Source organism: Heptranchias perlo, chromosome 7 (assembly GCF_035084215.1).
Source record: "Heptranchias perlo isolate sHepPer1 chromosome 7, sHepPer1.hap1, whole genome shotgun sequence".
NCBI lineage: Eukaryota > Metazoa > Chordata > Chondrichthyes > Hexanchiformes > Hexanchidae > Heptranchias > Heptranchias perlo.
Genome location: NC_090331.1, coordinates 81,119,897 through 81,145,472, shown reverse-complemented (window position 1 = coordinate 81,145,472; position 25,576 = coordinate 81,119,897). Strand labels below are relative to the sequence as shown.

The 25,576-nt window shown below is 48.8% G+C and overlaps 1 protein-coding gene across 1 annotated transcript in view; it reads right to left on the bottom strand.

Annotated features, from left to right (window-relative positions):
* Positions 1-25,576, bottom strand: part of mpp4b (MAGUK p55 scaffold protein 4b) — a 47,060-nt gene that overhangs the window by 9,062 nt on the left and 12,422 nt on the right. Inside the window, exons 7-17 of the mRNA XM_067986865.1 lie at positions 24,500-24,574; positions 21,617-21,813; positions 19,866-19,930; positions 18,743-18,760; positions 18,610-18,648; positions 17,012-17,032; positions 12,532-12,546; positions 6,337-6,507; positions 4,706-4,786; positions 2,393-2,486; positions 1,426-1,534 (exon numbers count right to left, since the gene is read on the bottom strand). Of these exons, the coding sequence (XP_067842966.1) occupies positions 1,426-1,534; positions 2,393-2,486; positions 4,706-4,786; positions 6,337-6,507; positions 12,532-12,546; positions 17,012-17,032; positions 18,610-18,648; positions 18,743-18,760; positions 19,866-19,930; positions 21,617-21,813; positions 24,500-24,574 (885 nt within the window). The remainder of the gene's footprint in view (positions 1-1,425; positions 1,535-2,392; positions 2,487-4,705; positions 4,787-6,336; positions 6,508-12,531; positions 12,547-17,011; positions 17,033-18,609; positions 18,649-18,742; positions 18,761-19,865; positions 19,931-21,616; positions 21,814-24,499; positions 24,575-25,576) is intronic.

Here is a 25,576-nt window from a genome sequence, read left to right as displayed (position 1 = left end):
GGTGTACAGTGGTGTTCCCCAGGGGTCGGTACTTGGACCACTGCTTTTCTTGATATATATTAATGACTTGTACTTGGGTGTGCAGGGCACAATTTCCAAATTTGCAGATGACACAAAACTTGGAAGGGTAGTGAACAGTGAGGAGGATAGTGATAGACTTCAAGAGGATGTAAATAGGCTGGTGGAATGGGCGGACATGTGAGAGATGAAATTTAACACAGAAAAATGCGAAGTGATACATTTCGGTAGGAAGAACAAGGAGAGGCAATATAAACTAAAGGGCACAATTCTAAAAGGGGTACAGGAACAGAGAGATCTGGGGGTATATGTACACAAATCATTGAAGGTGGCAGGGCGGGTTGAGAAAGCAGTTAAAAAAGCATACGGGATCCTGGGCTTTATAAATAGAGGCATAAAATACATAAAAGCAAGGAAGTTATGATGAACCTTTATAAAACACTGGTTCGACCACAAATGGAGTATTGTGTCCAGTTCTGGGCACCGCACTTTAGGAAAGATGTGAAGGCCTTAGAGAGGGTGCAGAAGAGATTTGCTAGAATGATTCCAGGGATGAGGGGCTTTAGTTATGTGGATAGACTGGAGAACACATGGACATGTTGGGCCGAAGGGCCTGTTTCCATGTTGTAAACTTCTATGATTCTATGATTCTAAGCTGGGGTTGTTCTCCTTGGAACAGAAAAGATTGAGAGGAGATTTGATAGAGGTATTTAAAATTATGAAGGGTCTAGACAGAGTAGATAGAGAGAAACTGTTCCCATTGGCGGAAGGGTCAAGAACCAGAGGACATAGATTTAAGGTGATTGGCAAATGAACCAAAGGTGACATGAGGAAAAACTTTTTTATACAGTGAGTGGTTAGGATCTGGAATGCACTGCCCGAGTGGGTGGTGGAGGCAGATTCAATTATGGCCTTCAAAAGGGAACTGGATAAGTACTTGAAAGGAAAAAATTTGCAGAGCTACGGGCAAAGGGCGGGGGAGTTGGACTAGCTGGATTGCTCTTGCATAGAGCCGGCATGGAATCAACAGGCTGAATGGCCTCCTTCCGTGCTGTAACCTTTCTATGATTCTATGAGAGGTGGAGGGATGATAGAAAGTAAAGTTTTTAATGTTGATGGTAACAGACGATTAAGAGTCAGGTTGAAGTGGGTTTTGGTGATAAAAATAAAGCCACCCATCATAACAGTTAAGGATGGGTGTTGTAGAATGTATATTTGTCTGATATCACACATTGGAGAGCCATTATAATCAAACTGTGTTATTAAAAACTCATAAGCAGCAACAAAGTCCTTCATGCTGTGGACTTTTATGGCAAGGTTTGATCGTAACAAGCCCAATTGACCAGGATGATCTTTGCACAATATCCTAGCAATTCTCTACCTTTCCATTGGTACCTGAACACTTACTTGTGGTTCCAGGTCAATCACGCAGATTAACCCTGAATCCAGAATCAAACGCACGGTCTCCCTGCTGGTGCCATACAGGTGGCCGTTGTACTCCCCGTACTCTAGAAACCTGCGGTGAGAAGGAGACCCTTCACAAACAGAATGATATTGGGACAGCTTCCATCCATCATTCACAATCAATGTCTACCTGTCAGAATGGAGCACAACAGAGACTCTTCTCTTGCATTTGAGGTCTCTGGTGCATAACACAGAATTTAACCAGCGCCTGTGTTCACTCTCTAGTACCCTAAATCTCCCATCACAGCCCCTCCCTCTGGTACCCTAACTGTCCCAGCGAAACCCATCCCTCTGGTACCCTGACTCTCCCATCAAAACCCGTCACTCTGGTACATTAACTCTCCCATGGAAACCCATTCCTCTGGTACCCTAACTGTCCCAGCGAAACCCATCCCTCTGGTACCCTGACTCTCCCATCAAAACCCATCACTTCTGGTTCATTAACTCTCCCATCGAAACCTATCACTCTGGTTCATTAACTCTCCAATCAAAGCCCATCACTCGAGAACATTAACTCTCCATCAAAGCCCATCACTCTGGAACATTAACTCTCCATCAAAGCCCATCACTCTGGAACATTAACTCTCCTACTGAAGCCCGTCCCTCTGGAACATTAACTTTCCCATTGAAGACCCTCCCTCTGGTAAGTGCTGCTCTGTAGCTACTAGAAGGCATGAGAGTGCAGCCCTGGGTGATACTCCTCCGCCCTGTCAACGACCCCCGTCATGAACAGTTGAGAGAGAGAATTGTTTCCAGGAGCAGTATTATCGCACTGTGTAATAGATTTCATATCCCACTGGAACCTTGTTACCCAACAGGACTGATGAAGTTTTGTTTGAACAAGTTTGGACTTATCCCTGCCCCCACCCCACTTTCGAGCCAAACCCCAGCTGCTGACGTGTCTCCCTACCTGTGAGTCAGTGCCATGGATTCAAACGTTTCTCTGGAAACAAAGTAATATTCCCGCTCATCTTCCTCGTAGCTGGTTGGTGGCCGGGTGGTATCTGCAATGACGGAGAGGGGAAAGTCACCGGGCTGAACCAGGGCCTCCAAAGCAAGGTTCAAGTGAGACACTCTGAGCGCGGACTGGTGATTCAGAATCTGTCTGAGGGTCATCACACACACTCTCCCCCAGCCCCATATCCTCCGACTCCTACTCTACCTCATTCTTTCCCTGGATCCCAAGCCCTGTGTTTCCCCTCCTCTCGCTCAGCCTTCGGTCCCTCCTATAATCTACTGGCTTTTAAAACCCAAGCTTCTCGTCATCTTGACTTTGCAGTTGAAAAAAAACAGCTGCCTTGTGCTGTTTAAGTGAGAAGGCTGGCTATCTCAGTTGTTTTTCAGCTAAGGTACCCAACAAATAGTTCCTCCCCCACCTCAAAACAAAATTCAAGGGGTTTGGGCAAAATAACAATTAGAATGTGTTTTGTACCAAAATAGACAGAGGCTGCAGTCCTTGTCTATGTATCAGAAATTAGTGTTTTAGATGCAGAGGCAAACACTTGCACGTTTATTAAAGGCTAAATGGACATACTCACAGATAACACCCGCCGATGCTTTGCTGCAGGTCACACGTTAAAGTCGTTGAGCTCAACTTGCTAAATCTCTTCCTTCTGTTACATCGTCTAACTTTCTTGCAATGCTTTAAGCTCAGCTAATAGGCAATTACATCACCTCCTCCATGACCTTCACCCTTGGTTTTACGTAAGGTATTATTAGCTCAACACACCAAGACTCTCTGTAGCAATCTCAGAACACAACATAACATAACATAATATCTATTTACATGTACAGAAAAGAATGAACATATAGATGTATTCGTGAGAAGATTAGAACTATCGAAGATTATTTTCTATGACGACAGTTACAGCCTAACAGATTTGTTGACATTCTGCAGATATCGCCTGTTTCAGTAACTCTCTGACGCTGCCTTTTACCCACAAAATTTTACAGCACAGAAACAGGACATGCAGCCCAACAGGTCTATGCCGGTGTTTATGCTCCACACGAGCCTCCTCCCACCTTACTTCATCTCATCCTATCACCATACCCTTCTATTCCTTTCTCCCTCATGTACTTATCTAGCTTCCCCTTAAAAGCATCTGTGCTGTTCCCCTCAACCACTCCATGTGGCAGCAAGTTCACTATACTCACCATTCCGAGTAAAGAAGTTTCTACTGAATTACTTATTGGATTTATTTGTGACTATCTTATATTTACGGCCTCTAGTTTTGGATGCCTCCATACATCTTCTCTAAGTCTATCCCATCGAACCCCTTCATAATTTTAAAGACCTCTATCAGGTCACCTCTCAGCCTTCTCTTTTCTAGAAAAAAGAGCCCCAGCCTGTTCAATCTTTCCTGATAGTTGTACTCTCGCCATCTAGTAACATCCTTGTAAAGCTTTTTTTGCACTTTCTCCAGTGTTTCTATATCCTTTTTGTAATATGGAGACCAGAACTGTGCACAGTACTCTAAGTTTTGAACTGCATAGTCTGGATCTGGAGAAAGTTGCTCAGCAAATTTCAGGACTGAAAATCATAACTTCTTATTTCACCAGTGCGTTATATATACTCCTCCCCTGACCCGTCTGATTTCGGACTGGGCATGTGACAGCAGCCCTAATGGTGACTATTAAATAAAGTGGGGCCTTAACAGTGAAGCTGCAGCACAGGGGATGAGTTAATCAGCCAATAAAAACACGTCAACTCCTTACCCACTGCATCCTGTCCCAGGAAAGCATCAAACAAGAAGAGGCCTTTCAGCCCACTGCATGGGCTCAACCCACCCATTTAATCTCCTCCCACACCCCATGTAAACTCTACCCTATCATGGGCTCAACACACCCATTTCATCTCCTCCCACACCCCATGTAAACTCTACCCTATCATGGGCTCAACACACCCATTTAATCTCCTCCCACACCCGATGTAAACTCTACCCTATCATGGGCTCAACCCACCCATTTAATCTCCTCCCACACCCCATGTAAACTCTACCCTATCATGGACTCGACCCATCCATGTCATCAATTTTCCCACCCTGTGCCTACTTCCCTGAGAGGAGGGTCTTGAGACCCTGTACACCAGGTGGTAAAGACCGTCTCTCCCATTAAGGGGTTCCCTCATTCGAAACCGAAATCGAATTCGAAACTTTCTCCTGGCCAGTTGCGTGCAGGCCCACCTGCCTTACTGTGTGCTGCCATGCAAGGTATCGTTACTTACGTGGTACTGGACTTTGGAAGAGATGTGGGTTGGTCTCAATCAATCTTCTTCTCAGTTCATTCACTCCCACTCCTGAGGGACCTAGAGTGTCAGGAAAACAAATAAGCCAAGCTGGGCTCTGGATCTCAGTTCTCAGCACAATGTTCCCAATTATCACAGGCTATTTCTCACCGGTTGTACCGAGTGGCTGAGTAACACTGTTCAAACTACTTTCTGAAATTCATAACCGTACCGGGGGCGAATGTTCGCGGATATTTTCCCGCTCGTCCATCGGAACTTTGATGGAAGAGTCCCGGAAACTCCGGTAAACGTCTCTGCTCCGTTGTCCATCTCAGTGGGACTGCCTTAGCTTGGCTCCACTCTTACCCATCCAATTGTAGCCACAGCATCTCCAACAATGGCTTCTCTTCCCGCCCCGTTAACTCTGAGTTCTCACAAGGATCTATTGTTGGTCCCCTCCTCTTCCTCATCTACATGCAGGTGACATCATCTGCTGACATGGGGGTCAGGTTCTATATGTATGCTGACGACACCTAGCTTTACCTCTCCACCACCTTTCTTGACCCCTCCACTGCCTCTATGCTATCAGACTGCTTGTCCAGTCTTGGATGAGTCACAATTTCCTCCAGTTAAACATTAGGAAGACTGAAGTCATTGTCTTCGGGCCCTGCCACAAACTCTGTTCCTCGCCACTGATTCACGATTCCTCTCCAACCATTGTCTCAGGCTGAATCAGACTGTTTGCTACCTCAATATCCTATCCGACTCTGAGCTGAGCTTCTGACCCCGTATCCTGTCCATCAGAAAGGCCACCTACTTCCACCTCCATAGTACCGCCCGTCTCCGCCCCTGCCTCAGCCTTTCTGCTCCTGAAACCCTCATCCATGCCTTTGTCACCTCCAGACTCAACTATTCCAATGCTCTCCACTCTCCATAGACTTCAGCTCATCGAAAACTCTGCTGCCCATGTCTTATCTGGCACCAAGTCCCTCCCACTCATGATCCCTGTCCATTCACCTGGTGCCCTGCCCTGTGAGACTGAGCCCTTCACCTGGTGCCCTGCCCTGTGAGACTGAGCCCTTCACCTGGTGCCCTGCCCTGTGAGACTGAGCCCTTCACCTGGTGCCCTGCCCTGTGAGACTGAGCCCTTCACCTGGTGCCCTGCCCTGTGAGACTGAGCCCTTCACCTGGTACCCTGCCCTGTGAGACTGAGCCCTTCACCTGGTGCCCTGCCCTGTGAGACTGAGCCCTTCACCTGGTGCCCTGCCCTGTGAGACTGAGCCCTTCACCTGGTGCCCTGCCCTGTGAGACTGAGCCTTTCACCTGGTGCCCTGCCCTGTGAGACTGAGCCCTTCACCTGGTGCCCTGCCCTGTGAGACTGAGCCCTTCACCTGGTGCCCTGCCCTGTGAGACTGAGCCCTTCACCTGGTGCCCTGCCCTGTGAGACTGAGCCCTTCACCTGGTGCCCTGCCCTGTGAGACTGAGCCCTTCACCTGGTGCCCTGCCCTGTGAGACTGAGCCTTCACCTGGTCCTAGTAAGGAAGTGCCCTCCCTTCAGCCCACGTGGGGTTAGGACCCCTCCACCCGGGGAAGGTGCAATCTGCTCCTAATCTGGGTTATTAATTACTCACCCACAAGGATGATCAGCCTGTGCCTTGTGGTGGGGCTCCGCTGGTACCTCATCACCTCCTCGTACGGTGACACTGTGCTGGTATAGCAGCTGCTCGGGCAGCGAGAGGTGCACAGGAGTTGGCTGCTCTTCGATTTCCTGCGGCAGAGTCGCATGCTCCTCCTGAATCCCGCTGAGGGAGGGAGAGACCAAAAATGACATCAGGGACAAATGGGCAGGAGGGGCAGGCGTACGTCAAACAAAAATGCCTGAACTGGTTGGTGGCGGGGGTGGTGGGGGGGAAATCTGATCAGTCCTGGCCAACATTTATCCCTCAACCAATACCTAAAACAGGTTACCTGGCCATTTATCTCATTGCAGGTTGTGGGATCTTGCTGTGCACAAATTGGCTGCTGCATTTCCTACATTCCAACAGTAACTACACTTCATAAGTACTTCTCTGGCTGTAAAGCGCTTTGGTACATCCTGTGGCCGTGATATAATACAAGTTCTTTCTCTCTTTCTTTAGTGTCAGCCCCAGGTGATGGGGTGTGTCCACAATGTATATCTCTCCCCGGTCAATGGAAAGTCAACTACTGCTTCACTTCCCCAAACTGTTTATGCGAGGGTTGTGTTGGGAGGAGGGCCGGGGGGTGGGGGGGATATGGACCTTTTTCCCTGGCAGTATTTGGGAGAAGTGGTGTTGGGAGAGGGAGGGGGAGATTTTGCCCCCGTTCCCTAGCAGTATTTGGGAGGGGTCATGTTGGGAGAAGAGTTGATTGCTGACGCTGACCATCTGCGGGCTGTTTCGGGCGAGAAGTGCCAGCGGTTGGGGTGAATGTGCGGTTCTTCATGCCGAGGAGGGAGTGTACAGCGGCAAAGAGTGGGGACTGAGGAACAGGGAGCAGAAAGGAAAATACATGTAAACCAGCCACAGAGGGGAGTGAGCGAGCTGTGACATACCAATGTACAATCCTTTGTTATATCCATTGAACTCAGCATCTTCTATACAACAGGGAGATATCACCAGGAGAGAGAACAGAACAGAAGTTAAATCAAATCTTAAATCACATATATTAGATCTCAAATCACATGCGTTAATCTCAAATCACATGCGTTAGATCTCAAATCACATTTATTAGCATGGATAGAGGATTAGTTAATGGACAGAAAACAGAGAGTAGGGATAAACGGGTCATTTTCAGGTTGGTAGGCTGTAACTAGTGGGGTGCCACATGGATCAGTGCTTGGGCCTCAGCTATTTACAATCTATATTAATGACTTAGATGAAGGGACTGAGTGTAATGTATCCAAGTTTGGTGACGATACAAAGCTAGGTGGGAAAGTAAGCTGTGAGGAGGATACAAAGAGTCTGCAAATGGATATAGACAGATTAAGTGAGTGGGCAAGAAGGTGGCAGATGGAGTATAGTGTGGGGAAATGTGAGGTTATTCACTTTGGTTGGAAGAATAGAAAAACAGAATATTTTTTAAATGGTGAGAAACTATTAAATGTTGGTGTTCAGAGGGATTTGGATGTCCTTATACAAGAAACACAAAAAGTTAGCATGCAGGTACAGCAAGCAATTAGGAAGGCAAATGGCATGTTGGCCTTTATTGCAATGGGGTTGGAGTATAAGAGTAAGGAAGTCTTACTGCAATTGTACAGGGCCTATACTCTGGAGTTTAGAAGAATGAGAGGTGATCTCATTGAAATATAAAATTCTGAGAGGGCTTCACAGCGTAGATACTGAGAGGTTGTTTCCCCAGCTGGAGAGTCGAGAACTGGAGGCATAGTCTCAGGATAAGGGGTCGGCCATTTAAGACTGAGATGAGGAGGAATTTATTCACTCAGAGGGTTGTGAATCTTTGGAACTCTCTACCCCAGAGGGCTTTAGATGTTGAGTTGTTGAATATATTCAAGGCTGAGATGGATAGATTTTTGGACTTTAGGGAATCAAGGGACATGGGGGTCGGGTGGGAAAGTGGAGTTGAGGTCAAAGATTAGCCATGATCTGATTGAATGTCACAGCAGGCTCGAGGGGCTATATGGCCTACTCCTGCTTCTATTTCTTGTGTTGTTATGTTCACATGCATTAGATTTTAAATCACAGATGCGAGATCTTGGCAACTCAGCTGGTATCAGGAGCTACCAGGGGCCGATGGGGCTGTAAGGGTTTGGATAAGCTGATCCCACCCCGATACTGATCCACCCCATTCAGGAACCAACGTTTGTTTATTCTTGGCCCATTCCCCCCCACTCTCCCTTCCTGCCAGGCACTGGGGTACATCTCCACAGGCATCAGGCACCCTTGGGTACCTCACTCAACTGGCCCTTCATGTGCGAGGCTGGACAGTGAGCACTGGCAGGATATTCAGGCACAGCTGAGCCTGATCCTGTCCTCACGCGTTCACTTTCCAGCCAGAGTCACTGAAGGATGATCAGGAGTGGGAGCCCTGGCTGATGTTTTCCCCCTTCCCAGCCGGTAGCTAATTGAGATTAGTTTGGTTCAGTGGTAGCACTCTCACCTCTGAGTCAGAAGGTCACGTTAAAGCCCAAATCCAGAGACTTGGGCCTAGAAATTTGTTTGCGTCGGTCCGCCAGCACCAACTGGGCGTAGGGAACAATCATTGCACCTGAACAGGTAGGCCCGAGGCACACTGGATATTTGGCCTTGGGCCTCACTTACATCAGACTGGCGAGCTTCAGACACCATCTGGGCATCCCCAGGCAGCTCACGGAGAAGAAGCTTTGATCTTCGGGCTGCTGCGTCGCCAGCCGTTGCCCTCAGGTAGGCCGTTAAAGGGAAAGGAGATGTGACCGGGAGGGTAGAGATCGGGACAGGTGTCGAGGCGGCGATTGGGAGGAGGGGGTGCGCGGTGACCAGCAGAGGCCTGTATGGTTTTAAAGCGGGGTCCACATTCAGATAATTATTTGTAACAAACTTACCTTGTTGGCTGTGGCCTGCAGAGGCCCCTTTAAAGACTGCCAGTTAGACCGCATGTAGACCTGGTTGTCCAGAACTCAGCCGGTCCAGCGCCAGCAGCATTCAGGGCAGCCCAATCTTGCACAAGACGCCTTAAACAGGCATATACAAAGGGCCTAATGCCTGCTTCAGGTGCGAGCCCATGGTGCCTATTTTTTGCCTATACCAACATGGCAGGCAGTGCACTTCTGGCTCGTAATGAGCGCGCTTCCTGCCCGCCATATTGGAGGCTTAGGTGCTTGTTTAGCGAAAGAAAAAAGTGCACGGTGCCATCGAAGTTCGAGACCTTGAGCACATAATCTAGGCTGATGCTTCAGTGCAGTACAGAGGGAGTGCTGCACTGTCGGAGGTGCCGTCTGTCAGATGAGACGGTAAACAGAGGTTCCGTCTGCCTTCTCAATTGGATGTAAAAGATCCCATGGCACTATTCAAAGAAGAGCAGGGGAGTTCGCCCCAGTACTTAGCTCAACCAATACAACCAAAAGCAGATTAACTGATTATTTATCTCCTTGCTGTGCGCAAATTTGCTGCTTTATTTTTTCCTACAAATCAACAGTGACTACAAAATACTTCATTGGCTGTGAAGTGTTTTGAGACATCCTGAGGATGTGAAAGGTGCTATATAAATGCAAGGTCTTCCTTTCTTAGTGTTACCTCGGCCGAGATCAGTGCAGACTGGGAATTGAATCTGGAATCTTCTGGTCTGCAGGTCTCAAAATCACACTGGGAAGTACATCTACATGCTGAGTCACGGTGAGAAACCTTTCATAAAACATTCACACACTGCTCATTAACATTGATCCCAACATCACAGCTTCATCACTGTGAGGACAAACTCACAGTTAACTACGTGAGGCTGTGTTCTGCAGTGTCTCTGTGGTAAATGGAAAGTTTAAATGCAGGCTTAGCTGATACACTTAACAGCTGGTGATCTGCCTGTTCACTGTCTGGACCTGGTGAAATATTCTCTGGGCCCCTTCATTCACCCGGGCCTGCCCCTCCTGCTCACTGGGCCCCTTCATTCACCCGGGCCTGCCCCTCCTGCTCACTGGGCCCCTTCATTCACCCGGGCCTGCCCCTCCTGCTCACTGGGCCCCTTCATTCACCCAGGCCTGCCTCTCCTGCTCACTGGGCCCCTTCATTCACCCAGGCCTGCCTCTCCTGCTCACTGGGCCCCTTCATTCACCCGGGCCTGCCTCTCCTGCTCACTGGGCCCCTTCATTCACCCGGGCCTGCCTCTCCTGCTCACTGGGCCCCTTCAATTGCCCAGGCCTGCCTCTCCTGCTCACTGGGCCCCTTCATTCACCCAGGCCTGCCTCTCCTGCTCACTGGGCCCCTTCATTCACCCAGGCCTGCCTCTCCTGCTCACTGGGCCCCTTCAATCACCCAGGCCTGCCCCTCCTGCTCACTGGGCCCCTTCATTCACCCAGGCCTGCCTCTCCTGCTCCCTGGGCCCCTTCAATTGCCCAGGCCTGTCCCTCCTGCTCACTGGGCCCCTTCATTCACCCAGGCCTGCCTCTCCTGCTCACTGGGCCCCTTCATTCACCCAGGCCTGCCTCTCCTGCTCACTGGGCCCCTTCAATCACCCAGGCCTGCCCCTCCTGCTCCCTGGGCCCCTTCAATCACCCAGGCCTGTCCCTCCTGCTCCCTGGGCCCCTTCAATCACCCAGGCCTGTCCCTCCTGCTCCCTGGGCCCCTTCAATCACCCAGGCCTGTCCCTCCTGCTCCCTGGGCCCCTTCAATTGCCCAGGCCTGCCCCTCCTGCTCCCTGGGCCCCTTCAATCACCCAGGCATGTCCCTCCTGCTCCCTGGGCCCCTTCAATCACCCAGGCCTGTCCCTCCTGCTCCCTGGGCCCCTTCAATCACCCAGGCCTGTCCCTCCTGCTCCCTGGGCCCCTTCAATCACCCAGGCCTGTCCCTCCTGCTCTCTGGGCTCCTTCAATTGCCCAGGCCTGTCCCTCCTGCTCCCTGGGCCCCTTCATTCACCCAGGCCTGCCTCTCCTGCTCCCTGGGCCCCTTCAATCACCCAGGCCTGTCCCTCCTGCTCTCTGGGCTCCTTCAATTGCCCAGGCCTGCCCCTCCTGCTCCCTGGGCCCCTTCAATCACCCAGGCCTGTCCCTCCTGATCCCTGGGCCCCTTCAATCACCCAGGCCTGTCCCTCCTGCTCCCTGGGCCCCTTCAATCACCCAGGCCTGTCCCTCCTGCTCCCTGGGCCCCTTCAATCACCCAGGCCTGTCCCTCCTGCTCCCTGGGCCCCTTCAATCACCCAGGCCTGTCCCTCCTGCTCCCTGGGCCCCTTCAATTGCCCAGGCCTGCCCCTCCTGCTCCCTGGGCCCCTTCAATCACCCAGGCCTGTCCCTCCTGCTCCCTGGGCCCCTTCAATCACCCAGGCCTGTCCCTCCTGCTCCCTGGGCCCCTTCAATCACCCAGGCCTGTCCCTCCTGCTCCCTGGGCCCCTTCAATCACCCAGGCCTGCCCCCCCTGCTCTCTGGGCTCCTTCAATCACCCAGGCCTGTCCCTCCTGCTCTCTGGGCTCCTTCAATCACCCAGGCCTGTCCCTCCTGCTCCCTGGGCCCCTTCAATCACCCAGGCCTGTCCCTCCTGCTCCCTGGGCCCCTTCAATCACCCAGGCCTGTCCCTCCTGCTCCCTGGGCCCCTTCAATCACCCAGGCCTGTCCCTCCTGCTCCCTGGGCCCCTTCAATAACCCAGGCCTGTCCCTCCTGCTCTCTAGGCCCCTTCAATAACCCAGGCCTGCCCCTCCTGCTCTCTAGGCCCCTTCAATCACCCAGACAGTTTATTGGCAGGGTGTGGTCTGTATAAGTTTGGAACAACTTTTGGTCAGATTTATTATCAAGGGCAAATACCAGGTGAGTGAACAGTGAGTGAAGTTGAGCTTAAAAAAATACAAGTGAAACAAGGCCCTCAGGATTCTGCTCCAAAATCAGATGCACTCCTCTCCCAACTGCATTTATACAGTGTCATTAACGTAAAAAACATCCCACGGCGCTTCGCAGAAGCATTGGAAACCGGACGCTGAGCCAAGAAGGAGGAGTGATCAAAGAGATGAGTTGAGAAGGTTTTTAAAGGAGGAGAGGGGATGGATGGGCAGAGGGGGGGGGACAGACAGGTGTTGGGGGACAGACAGCCAGCGTAGCTCAGCGAGGACGGGCGAGGAGCGAGCGGGACTCGTTGAGGGACAGAATACAGGCAGGAGAGTTTTGAAGTTTTACCTTCTCTTAGTTCCTCTTCGGAAAGCAAACAAGAGGAGAGAATTAGGAAAAAGAATAAATGAAATAGTTGAAGATGCCCATTCAGTCATCTGCTCACCAACCAATTGCAGTTTGTAATTATGGGCTGTTCCTTATCAGCATTAATAGTGGCCCAGTGATCTAAGTAACACACGTTAAATATTGAACAGCAAACACCACGTGAAAAGGGCTCCAATTTAAGTTGGGTCCCACTAAAATAAACTAGATATCTATATATTATTAAAAACCTTGAACTCAATGCACACTTCCTGTTCACACATCATTACTTCTTGTAACACTTTTTATGGAATCTTCCCATGCAAATATGTATATGAGACTCTCTACACATTATAATGGGAAATCAGATGTAAACATTTCACTGTCACGATGAGCCAACTGAATCACTCAAAATGTTTATTGAAAAAAATCAATGGAAATGAAAATCGAGCAGTATCTATAATGGGCAGCCAATCTATAATGGCAATTTTACATGGCATTGCAAATCTATCCCAGAGTCTTCTACAGTCACGCCCTGAGCTGTCTGGATGGCATCAGCTGCAGGTTTCCAGGCAGATGACGCTGGCTGCGGGTTTCCAGGCAGATGACGCTGGCTGCGGGTTTCCAGGCAGACGATTCTGGCTGCAGGTTTTCATGCAGTACGCAGCACAGCTCTTCCACTGCCTCCACCTTAAGCTCCTCACAGATCTTCAAATGATCTGTGTGGCCTGTAAATTCTTTGGAGGGCAGGGGGTGGGGGGGGGGTGCGGGGAGTAATATTTTGTAGGGCACCTCCTCCTCAAATGCTGCCTCACTCCCCTTTCCTCCCTGTATCTCGCACTGCTCCTCCTCCATTGGGAATCCCGTTCCTTTAACTCCGAATCTCTTGCTGTGGGTGGGGGTGAAACATTTCCCGGTGGTCTCACAGGCCCTCAGGCTGCCGGAGGCAGATTCAGCTCTCTCCAGGCCAACACTCTGCTCCAGAAGCTCTCCTGTAAATCATGTTTTAAAGCTCCTCGAGGTTGCAGGCTCCAAATTGAAGCAATTCCACCAGCATCATCTGGTACTAGTAACAGGTACTTCTTTTAACTCGTCGATAATTGCCCTTGGTGCACTGGGAGTGCTAATTACGATATATGGGGACCCCGGTGAAATTCCCCCTCATTTTCATATATGATAATTAGCTCCCAGTAGCCTCTCTGAGTGCACACTGTCAGAGGGCCCCTACCCTGACTGGAATTGGCGGTGAGGCCATTATGTGGCGGAAACCCGTGTAAACAGGATTCTCCCCAATTTCCATGCCTCACTGAGTACAAGCTGTGCTGAAAAAGTCAAGCAAATTCCAAGGCCAAGATCATTATCAGGCACAGCTTTTATGCAGCATCCTTATACTACCCTTTACCTCCTGTCCATTTAGGAACATAGGAACTGCTAGACGAAAAAAGACCAAGGTCCAGCTAGTTCACCTTCTACCATCCTGGTACCCGCAAGATACAATGATAATGGAGTTGTTGACTAATCATAGCAATCAATCTCTATCAATTAGCCTACAACAGGCCCAGATACAACGGTGGGAAGCTTTGGGAACCACAGGTCCAAAGTCACCTGTTCCTCTCAAGCATGCTACATTTAAATTGCACTGAATTGGTTGACAAGAGTTGACAGAGTGTGAGACTCTAGTTTGGACAGAACAGCATCCTAGGCTGCAGGTAGAGTCATGTCCCCATAACAGAGAGCTCTCAGCTTTATCCACATCCACATCAGACTTGTCCTCGACAATGCTGAAGGATCCTCTACTCTTCTTAAATAAACGTAAGGAGTCGCACAACACCAGGTTATAGTCCAACAGCTTTATTTGAAATCACAAGCTTTCGGAGCTTTGCTCCTTCGTCAGGTCACCTATAACCTGGTGTTGTGCGACTCCTTACGTTTGTCCACCGGCATCTCCACATCATGGCTTCTTAAATAAGTTTATGCCAGGAGAATTCCCCAGGTAACTGAGGGTGTCATCAACCTGCTCTTTGGAACACAAACCAACTCCAACAGCTCCAAACAGAGCCCCAGAGGTTCCCTTGTGTTGAACGATCAGTCACATTCACTGAAGTGCCCACTGTGCAACTGGCCCTGTGCTATACCAAGAGACATGTAGAGGCAGCCCTTGTCTTGTGCGTACAGTAGGTGGAGATCTGTTTGCTCATTTCTCCGCTGAGCTGACATATCCATTACTCATTGGCATTTACTTCCAAACTTCTGGCCCAAAGTATCCACAGTTTCCCGTCCCAGTCCTGCTGGGAGAGATTGCTCAGAGTTCTCTCCTCTTCCAACCGCCTCACTATGGCTGAGCGGATATTCAGCCTCATCACTGGCAATAATCTCAGCACAGCAACACTTCAACCTCCTGCCTGATGAGGATAACAAGACACAATCAGGGGTCCTGGTAGCAGCTCCTGAGGCACAGCAAGGTGTACCTTTTCGTTATAACTTAAAAAAAAAACTTTTCATTCCCACACCTCATGATACAGAGGCACAAATCTGGGCCAGTAGCCCTGGAGGAGAGCGAAGGATGGCACAGAGGTGGGGCAAAAGGAGAGGGGAGCCCGGCAATGATCTTGGTCAGAAAACGGTGACACGCTGACCCCTCCAAATACTGACCATGTGGTTCGTATGTGTCATGAGGAGAGTGTTGGGCATTCAAGCCGTTGCAGTTTACAGGGAGTATTATTACATCGAGTTACATAGAAACTATAGTACAGAAACAGGCCATTCGGCCCAACTAGTCCATACCAGTGTTTATGCTCCACACAAGCCTCCTCCCTCCCCTCTTCATCTAACCCTATCAGCATTCCCTTCTATTCCTTTCTCCCTCATGTGCTTATCGAGCTTCCCCTTAAACGCATCTATGCTATTCGCCTCAACCACTCCGTGTGGTAGTGAGTTCCACATTCTAACCACTCTTTGGGTAAAGAAGTTTCTCCTGAATTCCCGATTGGATTTATTAGAGTCTATTTTATATTTATGACCTCTAGTTTTGGACTCCCCCACGAATGAAAATATTTTCTCTACGTCTACCCTATTAAACCCTTTCATTATCTTAAAGACCTCTATCTGGTCACCCCTCAGCCTTCTATTTTCGAGAGAAAAGAGTCCCAGCTTGTTCAGTCTTTCCTGATAAGCGAACAGCTAATGTGATTCCTATATTTAAAAAGGGAGATTGAACCAGTCCGGGGAACTATAGACCAATTAGCTTAATGTCGGTGGTTGGAAAGTTAATGGAATCTTTACTCAAAGATGTAATAGAAAAAACATCTAGAGAATGAAAATATAATAAAGAATAGTCAGCACGGTTTTCAAAAGGGACAGTCATGCTTGACCAGCCTTACTGAATTCTTTGAAGAAGTAACAAAGGGTAGACATAATGATGTAACTAATGTAGTCGACGTAATATATTTGGATTTTCAAAAGACCTTCAATAAAGTACAGGATTGTAGACTCATGACTAAGGTCAGTGCATGTGGAGTCAGGGGACAGGTAGCAGAATGGATAGCAAGCTGGCTACAAAACAGAAAACAGAGAGTAGGGGTTAAGGGTAGTTACTCAGACTGGCAAAAGGTGGGAAGAGATGTTCCACAGGGATCAGTGCTGGGACCACTGTTGTTCACTATTTACATGAACAATTTGGACTCGGGAATCGGAAGTACAATTTCAAAATTTAAGGACAACACCAAATTGGGGGGATGTAGTTAATACAAAGGAAGAATGTGTCAAAATGCAAGAGGACATTAATAAACTTGCAGAATGGCCATGTAATTGGCAAATGAATTACAATATAGATAAGTGTGAGGTGGTGCATTTTGGTATGAAGAATAAGGAGGCCACATACTGCTTGGAAAATAAGAGGAACAAAGGAATCTTGGGGTACAGGTACACAAATCACTAAAAGTAGCATGGCAGGTTAATAAGGCCATAAAAAAGGCAAATCAAGTGCTGGTGTTAACTTCTACAGGGATAGAATTGAAAAGCAAAGAACTTATATTAAACTTGTATAGAACCTTAGTTAAACCATGCTTGGAGTACTGTGCACAGTTCTGGTCTCCATATTATAAAAAGGATATAGAGGCATTGGAGAGGATGCAAAAAAGATTCACAAGGATGATACCAGGACTGAGAGGATATTATTCCCTTTTCTAATGAATTTTATATATATGTAATAGTGCCTCTGCTATCTCTTCCCTAACTTCTTTTAATATGAGTGGATGTAATCCATCTGGACCAGGAGTTTTATCCTCTCTAGGTTTGATTATTTATCAATTATCTCCCCTCTTTCTAAAATGTTTTTATATCTTTTTTGATCACTTCTTCTAATGTCATGTCCACCATGTTAGTCTCCCTGGTAAATATCGAGGCAAAGTAATTATTTAATATTTCTGCCATTTTGCTTTACATTAAACAAACAAGACTCACCTACCTGATTCAAAGGTTTCTTCATCTGTGGAGATAAGGAAGAGAATCTTAGCACAATGTTTTGAAATGCAGATATTGGGGGTAACGTTCTAACTGCTACGAGCCTCACGCTGGAAGCTTAAGAATTTGTACACATCTCATGCCCAAATTTCTGATATGCAATTCTGGCGGCCAATCTACTCGCCTGGACTACAAGGTTGAAAATCACCCCTACAAAAACAGACAAGTCCGCCTCCCCCATCAGCCATGACTGGCCGTCAGCTCTTAACTATTGATCCACCAATAAGGTGGGCGCACAATTGACCCACAGACTCATCCTTCAGTGTCAGTCCCCTTTCACTTTGAAGGCACTGAACAAAACAAGGAGCTGACGTTCGGACATTGGTGACCTGTCCAATCACCACTTCCACACACTCACAAACACTAAACTCTGAAATGGAGTATGAAATGGCCCCCAGCCACAAACCCTATTCCTTTTCACAGGGCAACCCCACCTACCAATCTTCTTCACCACATCTCTTATCCCCAGCTACCCACCTTCTGACCATAACCCTCAACCCCACCTACCCACCTTCTCACCACATCCCTGAAGCCCACCTACTCACCTTCTCACCATAACCCTCAACGCCACCTACCCACCTTCTCCCCACATCCCTCAACTCCACCTACCCACCTTCTCACCACATCCCTCAACCCTACCTACCCACCTTCTCACCACATCCCTCAACCCTACCTACCCTCCTTCTCACCACATCCCTCAACTCCACCTACCCACCTTCTCATCACATCCCTCAAACCCACCTTCTCACCTTCTCCCCACATCCCTCAACCCCATCTAGCCACCTTCTCACCACATCCCTCAACCTCACCTACCCACCTTCTCCCCAAATCCCTCAACTCCACCTACCCACCTTCCCGCCACATCCCTCAACCTCACCTACACACGTTCTACACCATATTCCTCAACCCGCCTTCTCACTATATCCTTCACCCCGCCTTCTCACTATATCCTTCACCCCGCCTTCTCACTATATCCTTCACCCCGCCTTCTCACTATATCCTTCACCCCGCCTTCTCACTATATCCTTCACCCCACCTTCTCACTATATCCTTCACCCCGCCTTCTCACTATATCCTTCACCCCACCTTCTCACTATATCCTTCACCCCACCTTCTCACTATATCCTTCACCCCACCTTCTCACTATATCCTTCACCCCACCTTCTCACTATATCCTTCACCCCACCTTCTCACTATATCCTTCACCCCGCCTTCTCACTATATCCTTCACCCCACCTTCTCACTATATCCTTCACCCGACCTTCTCACTATATAACCTCAATCTCACCCACCCAGGTTTGTGTTGTTTAGCTCTGGGTTCACAGTGTCAAATGACTTTCATATCTCCAAATTAATGCCCGTCAGGTAATGCCTGGATCCTGCCCTCCAGCAGCCAAGAGCAGTATTGGTCTCATTGGGCTTATTTACCCTGTCTCTTCACTGTGGGTTTGTGCAGGCGCCGAGAATTCTGAAGTGAGGATGGGAACATTAAACTAAAGGAACATTGTCTTTCTGAAGATGTGTTTGGCAAACTTTTATTACCTGTTTCAACAAACTTCTCATCAATCCCCATGTCCTCCTCTGTAAAACATGAGAATGAGACACAAATGAGGTGGAGGCTTCAGAACAGAAAACACAACTAAAATGCAGCAGCTCAGAATATGATCGGACTTACCCTCATCCACCGTGCTCACTGTACAACCCCGTCAGCAGCAGAAAGAGAATCAGATCAAATTCAGTACACGACTCTTAATGACAATGGGAGCAACAAGTCACAAAGCCAACACTTCTCCTGAGCACCTTTAAGGGAGATGGAGATGCTATTGCCACGACCCATTCCTCATTCTTAAAGGTAAATCTGACAGTAACATTCGCACGCAGACAGTAACATTCGCACCCTATTCTTCAGTGTGTAATGTTTAGCACTGTTGACCACACCATCCTCCTCCAATATCTCCCCTCAATTGTTCAGCTCAGTGGGACCGCCCTTGCTTGGTTCAACTCTCAGCTAACCCGATTGTAGCCAGAATATCGCCAGTAATTGTTTATTTTCCCATCCCCATACCATCACCTCTGGAGTCCCTCCAAGATTCCAGTCCTTGTCCTCCTCCTCCTCTTCCTTGTCTTCATGGTGCCCCTTTGTGACATCATCGACGGATATGGGGTCAGCTTCCACGTGTACACCTATCTCGACCTCTCCATCACCTCTCTTGACCCCTTCACTGACCCTAAGTTGTCTGACCACTTGTTCAACATCTAGTGTTGGATGAATCTCAACTTCCTCCAACTAAATGTGGGAAAACCAAAGCCCATTGTCTTCAGTCCCCACCACAAACTCTGCTCCCTCAGCACTGACTCGAACCCTCTTCCTGCCCTATAACCGCCTCCCCCACCCCTCACACTCCCTGTTCCTTTGACTCCAACCTCTTGTAAATCTCCCCCTCCCTTTCATGTCTCAGCTGTCCGGGACTCGCACCTTGGAATCCTCTCCCGAAAGACTTCTTCTTTACTGCCTCCCGTCTTCTTTTTAATCCTCCATTGACCAAACTTTCTGGTCACCTGATATAATCTCTCTTTCTTTGGCTTTGTGTCCATTTTCTGCATGCCTCACTGAAGTGCCTTGGGTTATTTTCTACATGAAAGGCACTATATAAATGCAGGTGGTTGAAGTGCTGCTGCCCCCAGGCTGTGTACCACCTTTTACATATGGTGAGAAGCCTGCACTTTCACATCAAAAACCGCCACACTTTGCCAACACTCCAAACTGTGAAGACCTCGGGATAGTTGGTGCTACTCACGGAATGTTGATTTGGTACAAGTGTGCAATGGGAAGGAGTGTGACCACCAGAACTCTCTCTGCTTCCTGGGGATACAAGAGATAGGAGAGTAAAGTACACATGACAAACGTGCTCATGGACACAGAGCAGGAACAGCATTTCAACATATACAAGGAAAAGTATCGGAAGTTTTAGGAAATGAACAAGCCATTCAACCCAAGCAGGCCCGTCCCTTTTCATACAGCAAGCCCACCAAATTACTAAGAATTGGGCGATTGCGGGAGAACGAATGTCAGAGACGATGGGTTTCGATGGAGATTTCATGTACCAAAGGGATGGGCTTCGATGGGAAAGTTCATCTACCAGAGGGATGGGCTTCAATGGGAGAGTTAATGCACCAGAGGGATGGACTTCGATGGAGAGTTAATGCACCAGAGGGATGGGCTTCGTTGGGAGAGTTAATGTACCAGAGGGATGGGCTTCGTTGGGAGAGTTAATGCACCAGAGGGATGGGCTTCGTTGGGAGAGTTAATGTACCAGAGGGATGGGCTTCGTTGGGAGAGTTAATGTACCAGAGGGATGGGCTTCGATGGAGAGTTAATGTACCAGAGGGATGGGCTTCGATGGAGAGTTAATGTACCAGAGGGATGGGCTTTGATGGGAGAGTTAACGTACCAGAGGCATGGGCTTCGATGGAGAGTTAATGCACCAGAGGGATGGGCTTCGTTGGGAGAGTTAATGTACCAGAGGGATGGGCTTCGTTGGGAGAGTTAATGTATCAGAGGGATGGGCTTCAATGGGAGAGTTAATGTACCAGAGGGATGGGCTTCGTTGGGAGAGTTAATGCACCAGAGGGATGGTCTTCGATGGGCTAAATTACTTTTTCTTCTTATGAACTTTTCCCCATCTCCTTCAATCCTTTCTCTCTCTTTGACCTGTACTGTACATGTCCTGAGTGTTTGATGGATAGCATAGATGGAGTTTTATTCTGTTTCTAACCCGTGCTGAACCTGTTTGGTTCATCCAACAAGTGCATCATTACAATGAGGCTCTTCTCCCTGATCAGGTGGATGTTACAGATCCCCTGTCACTATGTGAAGCAGAAATGGACATTTTCCTGGTTCCCTGATTGCACCCTGAAGCAACACCACCAAAAACAGAGTAACTGGTCATTCATCACAATGCTGCTTTGGGATCTTGTTATGTGCAAAATGGCTGCCACGGTCGCCTAATAAATAGTAACTGCACTACAAAGGAATTTGTTATACATGAAGCACTATATATAAATGCGTCTTTTTTTGATGCCAGCACTGGGTATCTGAAATGAAAAGTGCCCACGCACGAGAATCCTCCCTAAACCTCTCCGCCTCTCTCCCTTCCTCTACTCCTTTAAGAGCCTCCTTAAAACCCCTCCAAACTTTTGGTCACCCTTCCCAATATCTCCTTCATTGTCCATTTGTTTGTCCGAGTATGCCTCTGTGAAGCGCCTTGGAATGTTTCTCTATGCTAAAGGTTCTTCATGAATGCAAGTTGTTCAGTTGTCCCAGCACCAATATTCCTCCTTTTAAGGAGCCTAAATTCACACAAAGAACCTGTCCGACACCAATGACGAGTCAGTCCTTCCTGACCTGTTCACAGGGCAACTGGGAGCTGCAGCTGGCCCCGTTTATAGATAGCGGTAGTTCAGCGAGAGGGAGTGGCCCTCGTACTGCACTATCACTTATCCTCTCACACCAATACTGCTCTTACACCTTCAGAGACAATCACCTTACCTCTTCAGCAGGTTATTGGAGGGAATCAGGCCTGCGGACACCGAGAGAGTTGTGATATTCTTGGCCTGCCACCAGAGTGCATCATTCTGGTCGACAATCAGTAGGATGTCTCCTCTCTTGAAGGTCAGGCCGGCTTCGGGACAGGGGATCGCGGGGTCGTACTGCGGGCAGTAATTTACCAGCGCTCTGACATAAATCTGTAGGAAAGGAGGAATTTCAAACTGTTGTGTGTCAGGTGTTACTGCTTGGAGTGTGTGATCAATGGTTAAAAAAAGTTATATGGAAAAAATTCTGAAGAACTGTTAAATCTGAACCAGAAATAGAGAATGCCAGAAATACACAACAGGTCAGTCAGCATCTGAAAGAGAAAAGGGCGGGTTAGCGTTTGGAGTCTAGACCTTTCACCAGAACAGGGAAAGTGAGGAGTAGGGGAACCCAATTTTAGGGCTGATCAAAACAAAGAGGGGGATAGGAGAGGAGAACAGCAAGGATGTTCATTACTGTTAATGAGTTTTTAACAAGCTGCAGAGGTGAAAAGTGCTGAATGAGATACAAAGGTTATCCCAAGTCACCATCCATCCCCCAAGCTCCCACATCTGCCATCTCATCTGTGATGCACAATGTGATTCCAGAGACAACCACATCTTCCGCTCCCTTCCCTCCTCTTCCCATCCAACCCGAGCAGATACAATGCTTCTCCATGTGCTTCTTCCTACTGGGTCTTTTACTGTGGCCACGTCAGATGATTGGTTTATGTAAATTATGACACTTCCCCACCCCCGCCCCTTCTCCCACAATCTCATACACGTGGGTCCAGGAGATCCACTTCCTGCTCCCTTGATCCTCGCCCAGCTCAACTCCTGACCATGTACCCTCCCTTTCCGGCCCCCTTGCTACCTGAGATTGTCAATGATTCATTCTCCTCAGCCATTATCCTCCTCGCTTTATAAACTGCTGTTATCACTACCTCCTCAACAAACCCAACCCGTGACCCTCCATCCTTGCTAAATATCATCTAAGAACCCACCTCTTTTTCCTCTCTAATGTCCTTGAACATACTTCCTAAATCTGTGCCCATCTCTCCTGCAAGTCCCTGTTTGAATCCCTCCTGTCCAATCTCCACCCCTCCCATAGCACTGAAATGTCCCTAGTCCAAGTCACAAACGTCTTCTGTGACTGTGTTGCACTTTCCTTCTCGTTCTCCATGACCTCTCTTCAGCCTTTGACATGGTTAATCTCCTCTAACGTCTCTCCTCCATTATCCAGATGAGTGGTACTGCCCTTGCCTGGCTCTACGTTTATCTATCCAGTGGTAGCCACAGCAACTCCAGCAATGGCTTCTCTTCCCACCCCTGCATCATCACCTTGGGACTTGCCAATGATCTGCCCTGGGCCCCCTCCTCTTCCTCATCTATATTCTGCCCCTTGGTGATATCATCCGCAGACATGGCATCAGTTTCACATGGCATTCAGTGTACGCTGATGACACCCAGCTCTACCTTTCCACTGCCTCTCTCAACCCCTCCACTGTCTGTGTTGTCAGCCTGCTTGTCCAGCATCCAGTCCTGGATGAGCCGGTTAAACATTGAGAAGACCGAAGCCACTGTCTTTGGCTCCCGCCACAAACTCAGTACCCTCGTCACTGATTCCATCCCCTTCTTGAGCCATTGTGTTAGATTGAACCAGATTGTTCACAACCTCAGTGTCCTGTTTGTTCCTGAGCTCAGTTTCTAACCTCATATCCTCCCCATCGTAAAGACTGCCGACTTCCACTTCTAAAATATTGCTGGCCCTACCTCAGCCCATCTGCGACTGAAACCCTTATCCATGCCTCTGTCACCTCCAGACTCGACTATTCCAATGCTCTCCTAGTCGGCCCCCCATCCTCCACCCTTCCTTACCTCCAGTTCATCCAAAATGCTGCTACTCATATCCTGCCTACAACAAGTCCCATTCACCCATACCTGTCCTTGCAGATATACATTGAATCCCAGTTCCCCAAAGCACCTACCCTCCATAAACCTCAGCTGCTGTATCTTATCCCACAATGTCCCACTGGAGAGTGAGGGGACAGGGAGAAAGTGGGATTGAGAGTGGGAATAGTGATGGGACAGGGAGATAGTGGGAGTGAGAGTGGGAATAGCAATGAGACAGGAAGATAGTGGGAGTGAGAGTGGGAATAGCAATGGGACAGGGAGATAGTAGGAGAGTGGGAATAGCAATGGGACAGGAAGATAGTGGGAGTGAGAGTGGGAACAGCGATGGGACAGGGAGATAGTAGGTGTGAGAATGGGAATAACAATGGGACAGGGAGATAGTAGGTATGAGAGTGGGAATAGCAATGGGACAGGGAGAAAGTGGGATTGAGAGTGGGAATAGCGATGGGACAGGAAGATAGTGGGAGTGAGAGTGGGAATGGCAATGGGACAGGGAGAGTAGGTGTGAGAGTGGGAATAGCAATGGGACAGGGAGATAGCAGAGGTGAGAGTGGGATGAGTGATTGGTCTGCGAGATGGTGGGAGTGAGAGTGGGAATAGCAATGGGACAGGGAAACAGTGGGGGAGAGGAGCAGTGAGGGAATAAGATGTGGAGAGAGTGAGAAATATGTGGGCAAAAGAGGTGTCAGACAGTTCTGGTCACGAAAGAAAAGTGGATGGAGAGAGGAAGATTTTGGAGTGGTGTAAAAGATGGGGAAAGAGATGAAAGAATGAGAGATGGGAAGGGACTCTGTGTGTGGTGGTGGGTGGGGAGGCAGAGAGAAGACAGCTCTGTACATTAAGGGGATAGGGTCAAAGGTTACATAAATCCCACCTCAACACTGGATAAGGGGCTGCATAAAACAAGCCCATCTCTGAGGTGTAATCAGTATGACACAGGCCTTACCGTGTTTTGGGGGTAGCTCGCTGGTCGATGTGACACTGGGATAAGCTTGAACATGATGCTGCCTTCAGACTTGGTCTATTCAAACAGATAATGGGATCATTGTCACTTTTATCAAATACATATGCACAAATGATATTATACAAAACAGTTCCTCAGTAAGGTTTTGGAGGGGAGACCTTTCATCAACTGTATCTGCTACCTGTCTGCCCTTTGACCGAATCTGTCCAGGTCCCACTGCACTATTGCAGCTTGGTTGGATCATTGCGACCTATGATTCATTCCCCGACAGGTTTGACTGATGGGGAAGCTGACACTGACCCCGACTTAGGCTTCAGCTGAAATTGCAGATCAGGTCCCGATGACATCTACATATTAAAGAAAAACCCCACTGCTTTCCTGCAGATCTGCCATTCGCCTGCCGTCTCTCCTGAAGGTGCTGACTCTCACTGGGATACAGGACCCCTCCTCTCCTGAAGGTTCTGACTCTCACTGGGATACAGGTCCCCTCCTCTCCTGAAGGTTCTGACTCTCACTGGGGTACAGGTCCCCTCCTCTCCTGAAGGTTCTGACTCTCACTGGGATACAGGTCCCCTCCTCTCCTGAAGGTGCTGACTCTCACTGGGGTACAGGACCCCTCCTCTCCTGAAGGTTCTGACTCTCACTGGGATACAGGTCCCCTCCTCTCCTGAAGGTGCTGACTCTCACTGGGATACAGGTCCCCTCCTCTCCTGAAGGTGCTGACTCTCACTGGGGTACAGGTCCCCTCCTCTCCTGAAGGTGCTGACTCTCACTGGGATACAGGTCCCCTCCTCTCCTGAAGGTGCTGACTCTCACTGGGGTACAGGTCCCCTCCTCTCCTGAAGGTGCTGACTCTCACTGGGGTATAGTTCACGCTGAAGCCCTTAACTATTGGCAGCCATTTGGGCCGTTTACCCACAGCCTGCTCCTCCTGGCCCACATGGAAACCACACCTTGTTGGGCCTCTTCTAGCCCTGGCTGCTGTTCCCAGCAGGTTTTACCTGATGGGGAAACCACCACTGCTCTCCCACTCAGGCCTCAGGTTAAAATCACAGATTG